At 36.0% G+C, this 21,567-nt stretch overlaps 1 protein-coding gene across 1 annotated transcript in view; it reads left to right on the top strand.

The window, feature by feature from the left end:
- Positions 1–21,434, top strand: part of ex (expanded) — a 48,071-nt gene extending 26,637 nt beyond the window's left edge. The window contains exons 2-7 of the mRNA XM_066404822.1: positions 1,711–2,005; positions 16,697–16,991; positions 17,043–17,210; positions 17,268–17,646; positions 18,763–19,051; positions 19,110–21,434. Coding sequence (XP_066260919.1) covers positions 1,771–2,005; positions 16,697–16,991; positions 17,043–17,210; positions 17,268–17,646; positions 18,763–19,051; positions 19,110–20,983 — 3,240 coding nt within the window. The 5' untranslated portion in view covers positions 1,711–1,770 and the 3' untranslated portion in view covers positions 20,984–21,434. The remainder of the gene's footprint in view (positions 1–1,710; positions 2,006–16,696; positions 16,992–17,042; positions 17,211–17,267; positions 17,647–18,762; positions 19,052–19,109) is intronic.
- Positions 21,435–21,567: the final 133 nt, after the last annotated feature.

Here is a 21,567-nt window from a genome sequence, read left to right on the forward strand (position 1 = left end):
AAGTTAACGGCCCTTATCTTTACTCCTATAGTCTATTCCATAGGAGCAAGAGAAATTCTTCTTGGTGAGATCACTTATTATTAGAACAAAAATAAGCCGATGGCATGAGATAATCTCATCATCGAGACTCAATAACTTGGTGCTTTCTTCACAGCAAAATCTAACGTAATAATTACTGCGTGACTCGTTAATTATTGAGCAACTTACTAATCCCTGAATAACTTACTAAAAAAATCATGGGTTTTACTCGGGGAAAAACTTAATTTGCTGTCTTAGCTCTTCTTCAACTCGAATATGAATATCGCCACAGTGGCAAATTTCCTACTTCTTCATCTTTTGAAATGGAAAAGAATTTTTGACGGTTACTCGTCATGAAAATGTTTTGTACCTAGTGCCATTTTGCGGTTTTACAATTTGCATAACTTTTTTTTAATTTTATTTTTGCTTTCCTTTGTCTGTTATTGACCGATGAAGACATCAGCCAGCGTCGAAAGGCCTAAGTTTATTGAAAATTTTTTATGGTATTTAAAGGTCCAGGAACGCTGCAACCTTTAAACGTAGCAAGTAAATTTTTTTAACGTCTACGAATTTTATTGGAAACCTTTGCTGGCTCTATACCTTATTTAAGATTAGCATTTGGTCCTGATATGGGACCGCTTTGCCTGAACATATTTGATATTAAATATATTAATTAGTAAATCTTTACTAGGCCAAAGATGGAACCAATTATTATACTCAGATTTCACTTATTAAAGATCGAAAAAAGCCAGTCTAAATTTAAGGCGAGACAGGAAACGATAAATATAAATAACATTATGGTCTTAACATTTTGTTAGCATAATTTATGCCCTCAAATTTTCTCACCTATATGCTTATTCGTAATCATCTAAATTATTTACTTACGTAGGCGGCCATATGTGGTCTGTTTCTTGAATAAATTTGCATGTGCTTGTCGCCATACTGAGGAATTCAGATACATGAAGAGATTATACCCATATTATTCCTTTCCGCTGGAATCAAATTTGATATGCAAATTTACTCAAATGGATTTATTTAATTGACGAAAAAAGTGCGATAGTAATAAAATTGCCGTTTATTATTTAGGTCATTTGGGGGACAATGTTAGGCGCCAGTGACATCGTTAGAAGTTGATGACCATGTTTAAGAATTGTTTCCAAATCGCGGTTTAAGTCTTTATAAACTGGTTTTGTGTGTTAGAAGCATTATCCATTTCTAATCATTTTTGAGTTACGTTATTGAATTGGTATTTACTGTCTGTCACCGGTAAATTCACTTTCCTGCAAAATGTTTGAAGTTGTACGAAAGGGAATTCTATTTATTTTATTTTTGAAAATCCAAAAATACGCAAAATTTTCGTACCATGTAGTAAATACTGTTAGAGTTTCAGGGAATGAGAGATTTTCAAAAGATAGATGGCGCACTGCAGTCTCAATTGGCCGCATTCAGGAAGCGGCAGCGCTGTAGCGCTCACTTAAAGCGGTAAAGCGTGTAACTATTTAATAACTGCTTGTCAACTCGGATTGTCGGAAAAAAAGTCAGTCAGCGAATTCGAGCTTCAACGCTTGAAATTCCTTGATGAATGGGCCTGATAAAACAGTTTCGGAATTCGTCACTGATGCATATTTTTGAGTTGTCACGTGATTTTTAAAACTTTTTTTATCTGATTTTTTCATTTTTCTTTTGTTTTAGGTGATCCCCTACAGTTGGCCTGTCGGCGCAGGCCCGGGCTGGCTTTAGGATGCGCGGGCGATGCGCGCCGGCCTGTGCACGGTAAGCGCCCCCTTGGCCGCGTGCAAACCCCCGGTTGCTGCTGGGTTGCCTCCTTCGGCACGGTTCCTGGCTCTTCATTTGCTCCATCAGCAGACCCTCTATTTCGTCGCCACTGCCAAGTCCCGAGTACGCGAACTCTACTTGCAGACATGCCGACATTTTGCCCAGCAGGGCATGCTGGATACGGACCTATTCGGATTGGCCCTTATTTGTGGTGAGTAATTTTTTTCCCTTTTTTTCGGGTATAAGATACGATTTATGGCGCATCAGATAAACACAGTCATCGATTTAACCTACGCGCCGGAAGCGTTAGGCATAGGACGATAAGAGCTGTGAATGCGCCCCCGGCCCCAGAGGTCACTCGTAAAATTGTACAGGGCTAAAGAAATGAAATAAATATCTATTTTGTGCGACAAGTTACGAAATCTAAAAAAAATCGCAGAAACACGTAGCTATGCATATAATAGTTCTGAATTTTCTCCTTGTGTTCAATGTGGTCGATCACGATTATACAGGCTAGGTCATAAAACCATCCGAGCTGTAATAAACTTCCACAACTTTCCTAATGCTTATATATTTTTAGATTCTGGGTTCAATTCCGAATCATTTTGAAATTAAATCTTTTTCTTGCGCCCATAGTCATTGGTCCTACCTATACAGGGTACGTCAAAAACTATTTGAGCCATAATAAATATTTTCAATTTTTCAAATGCTTAGACATTTTCAGATTCAGCTTTCAATCCTCAATCATTGTCAATGTCCATTTTTTTTAGCGCCCATTGTGACTGATTCTGATATACAGGAATAAATTAAAGTTACTGGGCATATAATTAGGTATATGTCTCAACTTATAAACGATCCGTATTTGAAAATTTTCATTTGTGATAATTGTGCGTGTTTTTCTTTTAGAAGTTTTTGCGCTCCCTTATGGACTTTTCTATATATCAAAAAGTGGACCTAGCGGGAACTGGTACGTAGAGATGAATGCGCTTTTACTCAGTGCGGTTGATGAACATTACTGTTGATTTTGTAATAGAGGCGAAGTATTTCTAATTTTTCCTCTTCTGTGTTACTTATTTTACCGATGGAATGAAGAAAATGTAACAACCGAATAAATAATAATTACTAATGACGGTCGGTCCGTTTGCTTATTTATGGCAATAGCGATTTGGAAAAACAATATAGTCCCGATTTTCAAATGCAAATACGGTGAAAAAAAAAATATAAAGAAAATAAAGATGTAGTAAATTTTTATAAAATATACAGGGTATTCCATTATAAATTTACCCGGATTGTTGGGCCAATATTGTATTAAATAACATTTTCTGATGTAAAAGAAGTAAGCGCTGTCTAAATATATGGACCAACCCTGTACAAACTGGTTCATGTAAGATGGTCTACTATGTTATCTCAAAAATCATAAAATTAAAAAAAAATTAATATAGAAGTTATTCAGTTTTTCATGAATTTAATTTTTTAATATTTTCAAAGTTAGAGGGTGGTTTAAAAAACCGTGGTGTGACAAAAATAATTTTTTTTTAATGGAACATTCTATATTTCGTTAGGGAAACTAATTCTGCTTGTAACTGTAAGTATTTTTTGTTATTACAAAATATGAAACATTTTTAACGGTTTTTGTGTTCATTCAATTTAAAGTAAAAATCAAAAGAAAAATAAGTTTCTGAAAATTCTCAATCAATTCACAAAATATTAATTGAATCGTTTGAAAACTTTTGCAGTTAAAAACAAAGCTTTGTTCAACTGGAATATTTTTGAATTTTGGAAAAATTTTATATAGCATGTGAAAAAAATATCCAAACTTTACATATTTAAAGTGCGTCAAACTCGATTTTTTTTAAATAGGACATCCTATTTTTTTTTTTATGAATTAATTTTTTAATCCACTTTTAAACGATATAGTATACACCTCATATATCTGAAATGGAGAGATCTTACATACTCAGCTGATTTAATGTTATCAATCACTATTTTTTTCCTTTTAAATTGCTCATTACACATTTATCATTAAATTAACTTACAATTATAGAATTCTAACGCATAGAAATTATTCTAAATTAAAATTAAAGTTTATTATAAGAAATTTTCCACATGGCTACCTCCACTTACTCTGTATGTGGTATATATTTTCTCTAGTTTCCTTGTCGACCTTAATACCGTTAAATCACCTAAGTATGTAAGATTTCTTTAGTTTAGATATACAGGGTATAAATAAAATAGGGAAACATATTTTAAGAATTGATTTTACATTCGAAAATATGAAAAAAATTGTATAAACCACCCAATATACTCAATTTCAGCTTCTCACCTTTCAATGTTTCTTTTAAAGCAGGATATCTCTTAAACGATTCGTCTTACGACAATTTATCAAGAGTACCTTTGTTGTGTAATTTTAAGCATGAAATCATATTTCAATGTCAAATTGTTATGAAAGTTAAAGGATATAGGAATATGTTAAGTAAATGTAGCTCCCCCACCTGGTTCCATGCGCCATTTCTTATCTCTGGGGGGCCATTTTGGAAGGGTCGCAGCTGTCTTAGGAGGCTTTTGCGGACCCATGTTGATATAAACTTTTCTTCATATTTCTGAATTTAAAATCAGTCCTTAAAATATACCTCTATTTTATTTACACCCTGTATAACATATACATGGTGGGTCTTAAGGATGTTCTGATATTTAAGGAGCTAATTCTTTGAATAGTTCTAAAACAAAAATGTTATATAAACATAGATCCTAAAATGAGTCGTTTCCGAGATACAGGGTATTAAATATTAAGAAAAATAAAATGTTTTTCTTTGTATTTTCAAAATAGCGAAAGATATTTTATTGATATTCGGTGTATTTACACATTAATATAAACAATACATTTCTTTTCTATTCAAAGGAAAATGCTGTAAACATAGACGTACGTAGGGGTTAGCATGTTACTTGGTATAGGGGAACGAGGAGTACGCCACTGGTATTTTCTAAATGGGATACGTTTTTTTCAATAACTGATTCAAAATGCACCAAAGATGTCTCTTGTGTTGTTTTGATACCTTAAGTCGTTTTTGAGAAAAAACAAATATGTCCCGTTCTAAAAAAATAAAAAATATATATAAAATAAATCTATGCTGAAAATAATAACAAATTTGTTAAACAGATAAAGCTGGCTATGCGAAACAAATGAAATATTACATATATATGTATGTACTCCGTTGTTATTTTAACAATTTCATGTTGCTTTTATGTTTATTATATCTTGAAAATATGAAGAAAAATATTTTATTTATTTTAATATTTGACACCCTGAATCTAAGAAATCATTCATTTTAGGACATACGTTTATATAACATTTTCGTTTTAGTATAGTCTAGAGAATCAGCTCCTTAAATATTGGAACACGCTGTATATCATTTGAGAGTGAATTAAAAGATTTCAATTAAAAAAAATCAGGTTGTTCCATTTAAAAAATTGAGTTTGAGACACTTGAAATGTGAAGTTTCAATGTTTTTTCATATCTTATATAAAATTCGTCGAAAATTAAAAATTTACTCTAGTAGAACCACACTTTTCTTTTACTGACCAAATTTTCAAGTAACTCAATTAATACTGTATGAATTTATTGGCAATTTTAAAAAGCTTTTTTTCTCCTTCGATCTTTACTTTAAATTGAGTTAACTCGAAAAGTGCTAGAAATGTTTCATATTTTATGACAATAAAAAATACTTATAGTTACAAGCGGAATTAGTATCCGTAACAAAATATAGGGTGTTCCATTTAAAAAAGTACATTTTTGTCACACCACGATTTTCTGACCCACCCTGTAGCTTCGAAAATATTAAAAAATAAAAATTCATGGGAAAACTGAATAACTTTTATATTAATTTTTTTTCTAAATCTTGCCGATTTTTGAGACAAGATAGTGGACCATCTTACGCGGGCCACCCTGTACATAATATGCAGAGCTGTCTTCATTTAAAAAATTGACTACTAGAAGCTGAAATACGCGATCGGAAATAATTAAAATGCCAATTGGAAATAAAATATAGCTTCATCAAAATAAAAGAACCATTAATGGCGTGTAGCAAAAAATGTTCGAATTATGCCTCTGGCAAGTTCATACACATAACTAATGTTTCTACATTCCAAGCCCAATGTCGTAGCCAAAGTCGGGGTCAAGGATTTCAATTACATTCTTCATTTTTATTGCGGTCCATGGTGGCTCTCGCAGTTATTTCCTTTGTAATGAGAGTCGAGATAAGCCGATCGGTATGCCTATTATCCAGTAGACATTCCCATCATTCATTCATTAAAACTGTTTGCATTACGGCTAATGTTAATTTTCTATAACGAAATTATCGGCTAATTATACGCCTTCCAGTACCAGCACTCCATTACCAGCAGCCTCATACGTTTGTGATTAGATTGTTTATAGCGGGTTATTAGCGGTTTTGAAGCACCAAACTGGAACAAAATGGGAACTCTCGAAATATATGATATTGTGCTAATGCCAGTGCTTGCATTCATTTTTGCAGTCTTTTTTGCTTCGTTTATAACCATCGAACGCTTAACATGTACAGGGTGCATCGAAAAGTTGTGGGATGGAATGTGTCTTTTTCAACGCAGGAACCACTGGTAGTCCCTCTGACACGTGTGATCCTTGCTAATGGAATGAGAAATTGGAGGTGGGCACTACAAGAACTCTAAAAAAAAAACAAAGCGTGAGTCTCTATCTCATGAATTCTACAGATAAATCTTTGACTGCCCTGTATGCTCATCAACAATCATTGCTGAATCAAATTGTAAAATCTATGTATTTTACTTAATTAGATCGTTTTGAGAATTAATCCATCCCTTCTTTTCTTAATATTAAAGTGGCGTTTTGGCGAAAGGTCGAAAGTAATTGAAACCCTTGGGCTCCGAAATGGACTAATTAGTGTTGAAACGTGGACTTTGTAAATATGAACCAGTCTGTATATTGGACGCAAAGGATTAATGTCACAATAAATTAATAATTGATCCTGCTTTTATGGTATCACAAGCCCGAATACCAAAAATTACATGAATCACTATACGTAGCTATACACAGGGCGAATTTCTTAAAGTGTTACAAGGCAATAACTTTAAACCAGTTCCCACTGAGTTGATAAAATTTAACAGTATATTTTCGAGTTATACAGGGTGAGCAAGAAGCCACAAAGTTTTTTTTGATATGGGAACCCCTATAGAAATATAAATTATTTTTCAGAAAATGGCGCCTTTTATTTTTTTTTATCTTTTAATGGCCTGTAGTTTCTCCACGGTTTCAGGGAGAGCGAAACGACTCGGCCTGTCCCACTTTAAATTTGACAAATCTATCAAATAACGCTAATTTTGAAATTAAAAAAATATATATATTTGTGAAATTTTTATAGTTTCTGAAAAGTTCTGAAAATTACCAAAATGAACTTTTTTCAGATTCAAAGCATTCTAGATTGGAAAATAAAAAATTGGAAACAAATGACTGCTTACGGCAAAAACTAACAATTGATGCATGGTTGGATGCGGAATGACGTCTAGAATCCAAATATCTAAAAATAAGTGCAGGGTGTCCAATTTACGATTTGAAAGTTCAGGTAATGTCCGGCTAAACCGGAAGTCGCATTAACTTGGCTCTCGTATCCAATATTGTTTCTGGGACACCCTGTATAATTCAGGTGACGTGTTGAGATGCTATTGAAAAAAATCTAACGCGCCAATAATGACACAAGAAAATGCGCAAGCGATTGTGAACTAAATTAAAATAACCTAAAAATTTTCAGTTTTTTGTGGAAGAACTAAAAAAGTAAATAGATAAAAAATTAAGCATGTCGGGGCCTCCGACAAATTATTGTGCTCCGACCTTAGCCGTCACCGACATCCCCCTCCGTCCATGGCCGCACGCGCGCCTCTGTCCAGCTCCAACATTCCACAATGCCCGGTCCTCGCCTTCTGGCGCGGATTGTACCGGCCCGGACCGCATTCCGCGCTTATACAAATGATCCTGATCGTACCCTGCGCGCTCCCCCCTCCCCCGCCCCGTCCGCGCGGCTACCTGTCTTAACCGCGGCAACGATGCTGCATTGTTTTTTTGGCCGTCGCTAAGTTTTTGGCCTGCGGCGGCTGCCTTCATTTTTTTCTTCTTTCTTCATGGCCTGCTTGTTGTTCTGTTGTTTAGTCCGGTAAAGGCGGGATGAGACGCCGCACCGGGCCGCTCGTGCATGCCGATGATGGACCGATGCGGGTACGAAACCATAGAATCAGTCTATTAAAGCGTTGCCGGTCGAGTTTAAATGAACCACACGCTAATTAATTCAGCTGAATATGATCAAAATGGTGGATGATTTTAAGATTGATTAACGTAAGAATCAACACAACAATGATGGGCCTCCCCACTTATTGAATGCGTTATAACGTTTTATTTTGTTTTTTTTTAACTCTTCAGCTTTTTGAAATATTGGGCCGTTGCCAGAAGCCATGTCTGACGCTGCTAAGGATGAAAATGCGTTGTGTCTCCATTCTTCTATGGGCGACAGAAGATGCATTAGGTATCCCCCCCTGGCAAAAATGTATAACTGTTGTATTTTAGTTTTTTTATGTCTTCAGATTTTTTAAACATTTCGAACCGTCAGAAGTCAGGTGTGGTGTTATGCACCGAATACATTCTGCGTTCCTCCTTATACGGCTGATAGAAAACACAGGAGATATCCTAATCCTAAACTGTCTTACTCTTGTAAAAATTCTTATTTTTGATACTAGTTACGCAATACATTATTTTTCTAACTCACCTGTGGAAAAGTATATGAACTTTACTGCACCGATTTGGATGAGGGAAGGAATGATTTCAAATAAATGGTGAACTAAAATACATAAAAGGTGAAAATCTGAAATTCCCAAGAGCGCTCTGGGAACAAAAGAACAACGCCTCAATTGTCAGCATTAATGGCGTCTCCGCGTGTTTTTCCCTCCCACTTGGGGAAAATTTTAAATTTCGAGTGAAAAAGTGGAAAAAAATTGCAAAAGTTTATGCGGAGTTGGATGTTAAATTCATTGAAATGTAATGAGTGTTCGTACAAACCGGCGCTCGGCTGGAAACGGGCAAAAATCGCACTTTTAAAATTCAATTTGGTTTGACAGTGTCGGGAGGTCGTGTACGTTCGGGTGCTCGAAGTCGCCCGACGATCGAGCAGCAAATCTCAAATTAAATATAACTAAAATTTCTCTTACGCAACGGCAAAGAGTCAGTGGCGCACGTGAGATGGTCGCTGTCTTTAGAAATTAGGAAAATTAAATATGAAAACGACGTTTCTGGCCATTTTTCAGCTTTCGCAGATATTGGACTGGTGCCAGAAGCCACGCCTGATGTTGTTAACGATGGAATATCTATCTCCTTACATGGGCAACAGAAAATACAGGACCTAAATGGAATTCCAAGATAACGAACGCATTGGCCTATTCGCATTTCATACGTGGCTATCTATAAACCCCTCCACAAGCGGACACCTCCTAAATTTGAAAACCAACCTATAAATTGTTTGTTGTTGGCCGAGCCTTCGGCTGTAAGTAATTAATGTTCCAGCTCTTCTTAGAATTACGAAGGATTTACAAATTACAAATTATCCCGATCGTCCGTTCTTCTCGGCCCGTGGCTACCTGTCTTAACCGTGGCGATGCCGCGTTGTTTTTTGGCTGTCATTAAGTTTTTAGCCTCGGGTGATTGCCTTCATTTTTCTTGACTTGGCTCAGTATAGTCCGGTAGATATCAGCCCAAACGCTCTCCATCTCACCTGCATCTTTCTGCTTCGACCACCAAGAGACCCTCACTCTGGACTCTCCTCCTAACTAAATCTATGGAGCAACACATTCGCTCGGATTTGAGATTTATTTCAGATAATTTTAATGGAAAACTTTTTACGCCGATCTTCCTGGACTACAGAAATACTCTTTTTAAGTATAACTTCGGGCAGCTGCCCGGATTTTTTATTAACCCGACCGCAACGGCTATGTGAGCCTGCGTGTAAATGCCTTTGCAGGTCATTCTGTTCATCAGATTGAGATGAGAAATCGCTTTTTTGCTTCATATGTAATAATCCTCGCTTATATTGCATAATTCCGAATCAGTGGGTCTGATCTAAGTACCATCATCACATCACCATCCAAAGGCGAGTTCCTGAGATGTAACGGTGAAGGTTATCTGAATCCGCAATGATTGTTTGTTTTACGAGCCTCAAGTAACGCTTCAGATGAGCCGTTGAATTAGGTGCACGTCTCTTATTGGTGTCTGCAAAATTGTATGGGACCTGGGATCCACAAATGGAACACCAAACAATCAGCACCGCCAGAAGAAAAGAAATTAAAAAAACAGTAAATTTCACATGAATCTGTATGTTTTAATGCATCATAATCGAAATACAGAATGTTTTTTAAATTGCTCCTACAGTGTGTCAGATATTTCGATTTAGATTTTCCAAATTTGACTATCATTTCATCACGTTGATTTTAATAGCTTTTCATTTTGAATAACTACTCAAAATGAGTTTCTTATCAACTCGAGTTGATAACTTCTAGTCGCTTTGACAAAACATCGCACCATAATTAAGCAGAAACAGATTGGTGTACACCCGTTTTTTTGTACAGGGTGATCCATTAATAATAAGTCAACCGAAAGCTGGAGATACTAAAGGTCAAATGTTGACGATTGGAAAAAATATGTTTTATTAGAAAATTAATAGTTTCGGACATACGGGGTATTAAAAGTTAAAATTTTAATTAATTTTTTTGTCATTATTACGAAAATATTTAGGTTTAACACTTGAAAATTGGAAAGCCATATTTTTTAAATGGCAAATAAGATACGGTTTATAATTTCCGCGCTACTAATAAAGGGCACCACCTACGGTAAATTTTACAGAATTTGCAGTTAATAACTTTTTACCTTACCTGACATTTGACTCAAAATCTGAAAAGACAATCATTTTTCCATTGATTATGTATTTTTGTTTCATTTCGATATCTCAATTCGTTTTAAAGAAAAATCTATTTAACGAACAATGCGTTTAAATTTGATACGAGATATTAAAAACGAAACAAACGAAGTGTATTTTCATTTTCTAGAACATATAAAAAACGTAACTTTACAACGTTACAATGTTTACAAATTTTCAAGTGTTTAACCTAGATATTTTCAGAATAATGGCAAAAATTTAATTTAAATTTTAACTTTAAACACCCTGTATATATCTGAAACTATCAATTTTTGGCTAAGGCATATTTTTTCCATTCGTCATCATTTAACGTGTGGTATCTCCAGCTTTCGGTTGTCCCATTGTTAATGAACCACCCTGAAGATTGAAATTTACGAAAACTTTCTTTTTTAAAACGAATTTGTCCTTATTACGATCAACTTTGAACCCATACTCAAAACGTGTGTGTTTCTTGTCAAATAGAGCTGAAAATGTGTACTCTTTTTTAAAATGAATCTTCTCTAAAAACAGTTTTTTCTTAAATAGGTCAAAAACAGATAAAGATAAAAAAGAAATGCAAATGATAAACACATTTATAAATTGAACAAATGTTTCAAAATTTTGTTAAAATGTTGTACTACAGAAAGAAGTGGTGCACTAAAATGGATATTCACTCCATAAAGATTTTTTAAACTTTAAGAATTGCGATACAATTTGGCTGAATTACTTAAATCCTAAAATCATACACACACTAAAAATTTGACAAACATAGTTTTAAAAAAATTGGTCCAAGTCATGTAGTTTATCTTCAAGGCAGTCTAAACCATTATTTTTGGTTATTTTCATTTCTTTTTATCTGGATTTGGATAGCATTGAGCTACTTGTAAATAATAGGCATGATTTGGAGGTAGTACTGAATAGAACCGTCGTGATTCCATTCATTTGAAGCAAATTTAACATTAGCGATTTCTCACTGATCCTCAATGAAAGACCCCGAAATAAACAATTTGGAACGTAGTCTACAATATTTTTATATTTGCCATATCCTCGAGCAGTCAGTTTTCAGAGAGGCTGCATTCGAAATTTCAGATCTGTTATTATCTCTCTTAAAAAAATAATAATAAGATTCTTATCGACTTACTTCTCAAGGTGCAGAATGTTGCAATCAAATTGTGTACCTGCTATTGTATACAATTCTTAGCAAATGTGTGGGACTATTCCAAAAAGGGAACATAAACGACATCAATTGAAAATGCAGCTGATTCCGAATTAATCTAAATTCGTACCGTTGCAGTGTATAGATTATACAGGATCTCTCTAAAAGGTCTGTACAAAATGCTACTACGAATTTCTAAGGCGAAAACATGAAGATTTAACCCAATTTATCTTAAATTAAAAATGGACGGTTTTCAAAATACAATGACGACAAAGTGAAAATTGAAAAAAAGGAAAAAAAAGACTTCATTTGCAGTGCTAGTATCTGAACAAAATGTTGCATCGGTGGCTTTTTAGGGACGAGAAAACAGAGTCCATTTACATTTTTGATGAACATTGTAGAAGGCGTTGTCAGCGCTAAATGAACTCTCTTTACAGGGACATAATTTTTTTTCTCACCCGGTATAAAAGTTATTTATAACTGAATTTGAGGATTCCTACATGTTTAATGAAAAAAAGGTATCTCGGTATAGTTCCCACGGGCATTTCTTTTTGAGACATTTGAAATTTAAAGTTCGCTGCATGTCTTGAAAAATCACTTTAAACCAAATATTTATTTGTACACTTAAAACGAAAACAATTAAAACATGAAATTAATCTTCAATTTTTATCATTTTTTTATCTTCATGTTTTTATTTGACTATACGAATTTGTTATTATTTATTTTGCTATATTGAACAAATAAATAACTATATAAATATAATACATATATTATAATAAAATTTTAATAATGAATAATTAGATAAAAGAATAAATAGTAAAACTTTAAAATTATTTTTCATGACGTGCAACGAACTGTGAACTTTAAATATCTCAAAAAAGAATGCCCGTAGGAACTGTATCAAGATACTTTTTTTTTCATAAAACATGTAGGAATACATAAATTCAGTCATAAACAAATAGAATACCGGGTGACAAAAAAGTTATGCTCCTTTAAAGAGAGTTCACCTAGCACTGACAGCGTTCTCTACAATGTGCATCGAAAATGTGACGAATTTTGATTACTCACTTCTAAAAACCCTTCGATACAACATTTTATTCAGATAATACCATTACAAACTGAGTAATGATTTTGTTTTCCTTTTTTTAATTTTTACTTTGACACCTTGTATTCGATAACTGTCCACTTTTGGACTAAGGTAAATTGAATTAAATCGTCATGTTTTTGCCTCAAGAATGTAGTAGAATTTTGTACAGACTTTTTAAAGACATCCTGTAGATTCGTTCCATTTTTTTGGGTACTCAGTCGGTTTAGGTAGCTGCTAACCTGACTAAGCTGCTAAACTGAATTAAAGCGCTGCATTGACTTAAAATTAAAATTTAGTCCTTCAAGAGCCTTCTAAGAGTATGTCTATGCTTTTTTGTCTCAGTATGAATAAAACTGGTGTTAAGAAATCCCTGAAATCTGTAAGCTGTTGGAAATATAGGTGGCTGCATTACAGAAAAATTGCTTGTAATCTTAAGGGTCACTAGATCAAATGAACTTTACTTGGATAAAATATTTCCATGGAAACCACGAAACTGGCCAATAGGGTGTCTATTTCAGCCTACCCACGAATATTATCTTTTTAGTAAAGCTGCCAAAAGTTTGGTCTCTTCGGACTAAAAAGAACTGACAGACGGCAAAATTTGACCTAGGCATCTCAAAAACTGTGGGAGCTCTGTAGAAAAATTTTAAAAAAATTGTACGACGAGACTTTTTAAAATATGTATTTTTTTCGCTCTATCACTTATTGAATGCTCTCGATTAAAACCTGAATCGGGGGTTACTCAAGAGTTGGTCCAATCCTCAAGTCTTCGCCACGACGTCTTAATCGTCCAGTCAGCGCCTAGCCAGGTAGACAAAAACTTGCATTTGCGCAACTTTAGCTGAAAGTCGTAAACTCCACGGTAATGATTACGACTTCTTATTCATTTTAAACGTTTCAATATCCTGGCAGGGCAACCTCTAGACGGCCTTAGCAATAAAACCTCTCAGACTAACAGATGGCCTGCCCAAGAACACAATGGGTGTAACACCGGGAGAACAGGCAATTTCTTCTCTCATTTTGGCCTATTTTTTATGGCATGTCCGATGCCCAGGTAGAATTTCACCCTTTGAGTTATGAAATGTTTTGCCATTGGGATTTGTCTTCTTGACATTGGAAATTAATATGTATGTCTTGCAGATTGCAGAAATGCTGCATTTTAAACGCACTTCATTGAATTGATGTAAGATCATTGAACATTAATTCATAATTAATTCCCGTTTGACACGGCTGACTTCTTAATTAACATGTAATATTGCAACACCAATCTAATCCGCGACCAATCCTTCAGAAGGAATAAAACAACATTTGCATTTTATTTGTTGTGTCGGTCTTGAATGGAATAATTAATGCAGTGTTACACAATTAAATTTTCTTCCCACAACATACCCATTATGATTACTATTATGTAGCTTTGCATTTTGTTATCCGTATTTCTCCTAAAGCGTCAACTATTGTCTAAAGCACACGAATTATTCATTAAAGTTTTTTACCTAAGAGCATTTTATTGTTCTTGTACAGGGCGGTCCACGTATGTTGATCCACCGCCTTATCTGAAAAACCGTAAGCTTAAAAAAAGGTTTAATATAAAAGTTATTCAGTTTTTCATGACTTAAAATTTTTAAATATTTTCGAAGTTACAGGGTGGTCCAGAAAATCGTAGCGCGACAAAAATAATTTCTGTAACGGATTACCCTATGTTGTGTTACAGATACTAATTCTACTTGTAACTATAAGCATTTCTTGGTATTATAAAATATGAAGAAATTTTAGCAGTTTTTGAGTTAATTTAATTTAAAGTAAAGATCGAAGAAACAATAAGCTTTTTAAAATTCTCAATGAATTGAATTGTTCGAAAACTTGTCCAGTTAAAAACAAATTTTCATCTATTAGAGTACATTTTTAATTTTGTAAACATTTTATACAGGATGCGAAAAAAATAAAAACTTTTCACATTTTAAGTGTCTCAAATTCGATTTTTTTAACGGGAGACCCTATATATTTAAAAAAATGGAATTCTCCTTTTAATTCACTTTCAAATGATGTATAATATATTACATATCTAAAGTGAAGTGATCTTACATACTTATGTTAGCTGATTAAGCGTCATTAAGGTCAACAAGGAAACTAGAAGAAATATATACCACGTGCATAGTCAATAAAGGTAGCCATGTGGAAAATGTGTTATAATAAGCTTTAATTTTAGCTTAAACTCATTTCTATATGTTAGAATTCTATAATTGTAAGATAATTTAATGATAAATATGTAATGAGCAATTTAAGTAGAAAAATGGTGATTAATGATATTAATCAGCTAGGTATGTAAGATCTCTCCACTTTGGATACATAACGTATATACAGGGTGTTTCATAAATATACCGACAAACTTTCAAGGTATGTGGAGTTCATAAAAACAAATATTTAAAACGAATGATGTTAGGCCCGAAATCCCTTCATTTCCAAGTTACAGGATGTTTAATTTCTTATTTGTTTAAATATGTTTTAAATATTTCAAAAACTGTTTGGGATATAGACATGAAATTCGGGACACGCTGTGGCGGGATAAATGTGCATATTTTGAAGCAGGCAAAATATTTGCACCTATACCAATGGCGTCCATGCGGCCATTCAACGGGATGTTTTTAATGAAAAAAAAGGGAACGCCGCTGACTTTTTTTTAATACAAATAATTTTTTCTTAATATTCCATCAATTCCTAATAAAAAAGGCCTTTTAATATTTTGTTACTCAATTAGCCGTTTTCGAGATAAAAAATAATTTCTTATTCATGTTCCCACCAAAAAAACGGTATAGGTTTTCAAATATGATTTATTTTCAATTTACAGATATATTTTATTAGCCAAAAAATGTTTATTTTTATATCCTCTACTTTTACTAAAAGAAAATTAAATGAATTTCTCCTAAAGAATTCAATAAATCGCATTTCGAAATCTATACCAGGTACTTTAAATTGAATTAACTCAAATACTGCTAAAAATGTTCACATTTTGTAATAACCAAAAATACTTATAGTTATAAACAGAATTATTATCTGTAACAAAATATAGGGCACTCCATTTTAAAAAATATATTTTTATCACGACATGGTTGTCTGGACCACCCTGTAACTTCGAAAATGTTAAAAAATAAAAATTCATGAAAAACTGAATAACGTTTGTATTAAATTTTGTTTTCTAAACCTTACGGTCTTTGAGATAAGGTAGTAAGCCATCTTACGTGAACTACCCTGTAGAATTATAGCGCTCCACTCACTATGGGCCAAATGATGTCCTTAATTACAGCAAATTAATGATTTCGGTCAAAGAGCTAATTCCCGGAAATTCACTATGAGATTTTAAAATCAACCATAAAATCTTCATTAAACCATAACGAAGCTTTAGTAGATATATTTCCCCTGACCACCATACCTTGAAGGCCGTATCTTGTCTAATTGTAACTTTAAAAAATTTAATTTTAGAATATATTTCCCAAGTCCATCATAGCTTGATATTCACCTGGTGAAACTTGACTGGAGAAACAGTACTAAATGTTGAGCAATTAGGTACTTTCAATGCTTTCATTGGTTGCAGCCTTTTTCCACCTATTGTTGAATTTTATCGGAAGACTTACCTTCTTAACTCCTCTATTTAGGATTTCACCACCAGTTCTCCCTTTGTTTCAGATGGTGAATACCTCTTCGCAGAACCCGACAGCAAGCTCTCTAAATACGCTCCGAAGAGTTGGAGGTCATCTCATAGCCATGGACTTGACGCGAATGGACGTCCTGCCTTGGCTTTTTACTTCAGGGTCCAGTTTTACGTGGACAGTCCTCTCCTCCTCCGAGATGAAACCACCAGACACCATTATTATCTGCAGTTGCGGCTCAATGCGGCCTCCGGGGCAGCCGGAGAGCACGTCGCCCAGTTGGCAGGATTGGCCCTTCAGGCCGATTTGGGCGATTTTAATGAAAATATTAAGTAATTAAGTCCATCCCCTAATTAGCAGACAGTTTGTGAGGGTTTCTGTAGTTATAGGCCAGAAGATTACGTGCCACCGAACATGCGAGGACCAGCTGCGCTACGGGTTATCGAGACAACCCATAGATCGCATCAGCTGTTGTCCAAGTCTGAAGCTAGGTCGAAGTACATCGCTGAGGCTTGCCAGCTACAGGAACCAGTTAATGCGCATGTGTTTAGGTAAGCGCTAGCACTTGCGGTTATCGAACTTTGACTTAAACTTTTCCTCCTCTCTAGATTAAAAGCAGCAAAATCTGAACCTTTACCGGGTTCGCTTATCTTGGCGGTTTGCGCCAAAGGGTTGAGGGTGTGCCCGGAAAATAACCCACCTTCCATATTCTTATGGAGTAGTATTAGTAAACTCAGTTTCGAGAGGAAAAAATTCGAAATAAGAACCAGTCATGAAAAACTCACCTTGTATACATCTAGCGATGAAAAGAGTAGATTGCTGTTGGCTCTCTGTAAGGCTACTCATCAATTTAGTATGGCTGTGGCACCCAGATTAAGTGAGGCAAGAAAGGAGGAGGAGGAGAGGCAGAGATGGGGTTGCGACCAACGCGTGTCTGTTATCAGTTCGACCTCGTCTAATACCACGTCTGGAATAGTCAGTGATCGGGTAAGGACATACATTACATTTTACACTGAGGAGGGGAACACGTCGGAAAATTAGATTAGGATACATTCTCGAGGTTTGCGTAGTTTGATAGTTATAACTACTCTGTATATATGCAGAAAGACTCGAACCAAAATCACCAAAACGCTCATCCTTGTGGTCCTGGCTTCCATATGTACTCTCGTAGTAGTGGCGATTATACAGGATGTTAAAAAAATAATATAAAATATTTAAAGAGGTAATACTATGGGCCAAAATAAACAAAAAAGTCTTGGTAAACATGGGTCTGCAAAGTACCGATTTCGGAGATATGGAAGGTTATTCTTTTTTGAAACATTTATTTGCCATTATTTATAACTATTACTACTATTTATTACTAATTTATTATGAACAAACAAAAAACTTTCTATCAAAAACAAAAAATAAAATTACGAAAGATGTTTAAAATCCATTTCCTAGCAAACACGGCATCTTTGCCTGAAGGATATTCAAACTCTTTCTAAAATCCCCTCATTAGCTATAATTTATTGGCGTTTTTGATTAAGTTATAGCTGCAGCACCTCGAAGCTATTTACAATAGTACCATAGACTAATGTTTTAAAATATTTCCAAAGAAATAACCCTAGAAGGTTTAAATCAGGCGATCTTGCAGGCTATATTACAGGTCCACCCATTCTTAACCATCTACGTTGACAGATTTAATAGAATTGCTCTCTAATGGCAATCAAAAAATGAATTGGAGCTCCTGCATGCTGGCAATTTTATTGTCTTTGGTCTAAATGCAAAAATACACGTCGGTTAAACCGTCATTGCAAACGAAAACTTGTGTACTGACAAAAGTCAAATAATTAATGTTTATACTATGATAAGAAAATGCAAGTTTTTGCAAGATAAAAAATGAGGTAAAAAGAAAGAACAATTTTTGCTTGTTTGTACATAAAGTAATTGCAAATAAATGTTTAAAAAAAGAATAACCTTCCATATTTCAGAAACCATTACTTTGCGGACCCATGTTTACTAAGACTTTTTTGTTTATTTTGGTTAATACTGTTACGTTTTTAAATATCTTACACCCTTTTTGTAATGCCATGTAGTTGCTTTACACATGCTCGCTTTCAGGTACATTCAGAAGATGAATTGGAAATCATGATTACCAGTCCCCCGGCTCCAAGCACCGAAAGTCTGGCTCTAGCCCACCTGCTGGACAGTGCCCCAGCTAGTAGCAGGACTTCGGCGGCCTCGGCCGCAGCAGCACTCATCTCGCTCTCCATCAAAGAGGACGAAGAGGACACACCTATCCAAACTACAAGTGAGAGCTCCGGAAAGACCTCTAGCAGCGTCAAATGCGCCGGATCGCAGTGCAGCTCCTCTTGTAGTACTGTGGTAGTCACGCCTGCCAGCCAAACCAGTAAGTACTCATCATCACACCCTACCACCAGTAGTAATCAAACTAAAAAATTTTCCAGAATCCAAACGACGCCGTCCATCAACCAGTAGCAGCCTAGAATTAGGGTATTCTCACACAGCTCAGAATTCTGCACTCAGCGACGCCACTTGCATAGAAATTGACACCAGGGAGCCGGTCTACAGCGCAGGCCCGGCCCCTAGTAGCCACACCAGTGGAGTCTACACCTTAACATCTAGTGAACATTGCACTTTGAGCTCAGCAGAGAACTACACTAACGTGTCTAGTGAATATGCAACGACCACAGAGTCTTCATTATTCATGACGATGAGTAGTGACCAGATCGATGGACCATTCAGGGACCGAGCAGACTCTAACGTGAGCAATTTGTCCTTCCACGGAGACGGAAGCGATCCCACTAACAACAAGCAAACTTTACTGAGTGCTGAGGAGCTCTCAGATTTAATAGTAGGTCGCTATCCTTCCCGCAAAAGCGTCAGCAACACTTTGGACTCCGATTCGGATTACGTAACGTTGCCTTCCGGCTATCAGGGCTACGCCCCAGTACCTCCAAAACGAGTTGATAGCGTAGATCCAAGATTCCGACCTCCACCACCTCCATATCCGCATTCCCTAAAGATGGAGCCGACCGAGGAGATAGTGGAATGCGATATCCCAGAACTGCCTTTGCCTATGAAGGACCCCCCTCCATACCCCAACAACCCGGTACCACCACCAGTTTATCCATTTGAGGAAGCTGCTGCGCGCTTTATCACCACACGTTCTCCAAGTGTTTTGACCGCTCATGCTAGTGCGGTTAGCGTGTGCTCCACTCCCAGTTACTCCGCTTCTAATACCGGCTCGCTACCTCCAATCCCTCCGAAACTGCCTCGCTCCTTCCCTAGTAAGGGGATGATAAGTTCCGGAAGTTACATAGATGTAGCAGCCCCTAAAGGTAGCGTTTTAGTGCCGTGCACGTTTCTGCCTCCACCTCCTCAACCTTCACCTCGCCAACCACCCCCACCACCCCCTGCAGGGCTGGCTACAGTGTACACTAGCCAGCTCTCGCGCTCTCAAATTGAGCAATACCAACAACAAATGTACAGCGATGTGGACTTCGTGGTGTTCCCTTTGAAAGAGCCTGCTATCAGCAAGCAAGAATACTTGGAGGCGAAGCAAGGCTCCATTTTGGCAGCTCTGGCCCATCAACCAGTGTTCTATCGAAGCACCCCCTACCTAGGGCGATATGCTTCCAGTCAAAACTTGTCTGACACGTACGTGCAACTGCCAGTCTACGGTGCCCCCAGCATATCTTCAACTGGAAGCCTCGACCCTCCACCTCCTCCGTTACCTCCCAATAGACCGTCGAGGTTCTTGAGGACCCAGTCTGATGACAACATCTTGAACTCTCTGGAGTCGATGCCTCAGCCGCCCAGATTGAGACGTCTTCCTCCTCCCCCTCCACCACCGCCTCTACCCGAGAAGAACATGGAGCTGCTGAAGAAACACAATCTCTTAGATACTAAAAGTGTGAGTACATGTAATATGAGTACGTTGGAGAAGAGTGTGGGTTCGGAGAAGAGTATCGCCCTGGATATACGTACCCTCCGTGAGAAAAGCAAGAAGTTGGACTTGCCATTGATTTCGGCCCTGTGCAATGATCGATCGCTCATTAAGCAAACGAAGGCGTTTGTGATGCCTAAACATCCAGGAGAAGTGTCTCCGCCGAGACAAATGAGAAATTCGGCTCGTGGGAAGTATCCAGTTTCTGGATTGAGCAGCACGAAGATACAGAAGAGTGGTCGGAAGCCACTTTCTGTCAGCCATCGTCACCCTGGGGATAAGTTGCCAGAGATACCTCGTGCTTTACCTAATAATTATGTCATGACTGAAACGAGAGCTAAGCACAAAAGTGCGCAATCTGCAGCACAATAGTGTATTCCACATTCCAGTACTAGGTTTAAAAGTTATCATTTTTTTACACTCAGGGTGCCATCATTGCAATATTAAATTTTTTGGGGCGTATTCTTCCTTGCAGTCTACGCTTCACCCAGTCAGCATTTAACAAGATAATAGTGCAATTATTGAGTTTTGTAATTGTTTATTTTTCATAAATTCTCCTGCTGATGGGTGAGCCGTATGGTATGTCCCAGTAATTGTAAATAAAGGTATATTATTTTAATATTCAGAAGTAAAATTTGTAAGGTCTTTAGCGGTAAATTATACACTTGCTCAAGTTTCTACTATTAATATTGATAAATACTGGTTAATTTAATTTTGTTTATTTATTTGTTGTATCTAAATTTTGCCAAGCTTAAATCAAGTGTATTTTGTCTTAGATGGTGCTGACATCATTTTTTAAATAAATGAATTAAAAGCTATGAAATATGTTTTATTTTTCCATTTTTCTTGTTATGTGGTAATTAGCCGGTTACTTATAATAAAGGTCTTCAATTTATAATCCTCCCTCACGTGATGATTTTGAGCCCTATCAAAGAATATTTTAAGAGAGATTGGAT

The sequence above is a fragment of the Euwallacea similis genome, chromosome 36, assembly GCF_039881205.1.
Source record: "Euwallacea similis isolate ESF13 chromosome 36, ESF131.1, whole genome shotgun sequence".
NCBI lineage: Eukaryota > Metazoa > Arthropoda > Insecta > Coleoptera > Curculionidae > Euwallacea > Euwallacea similis.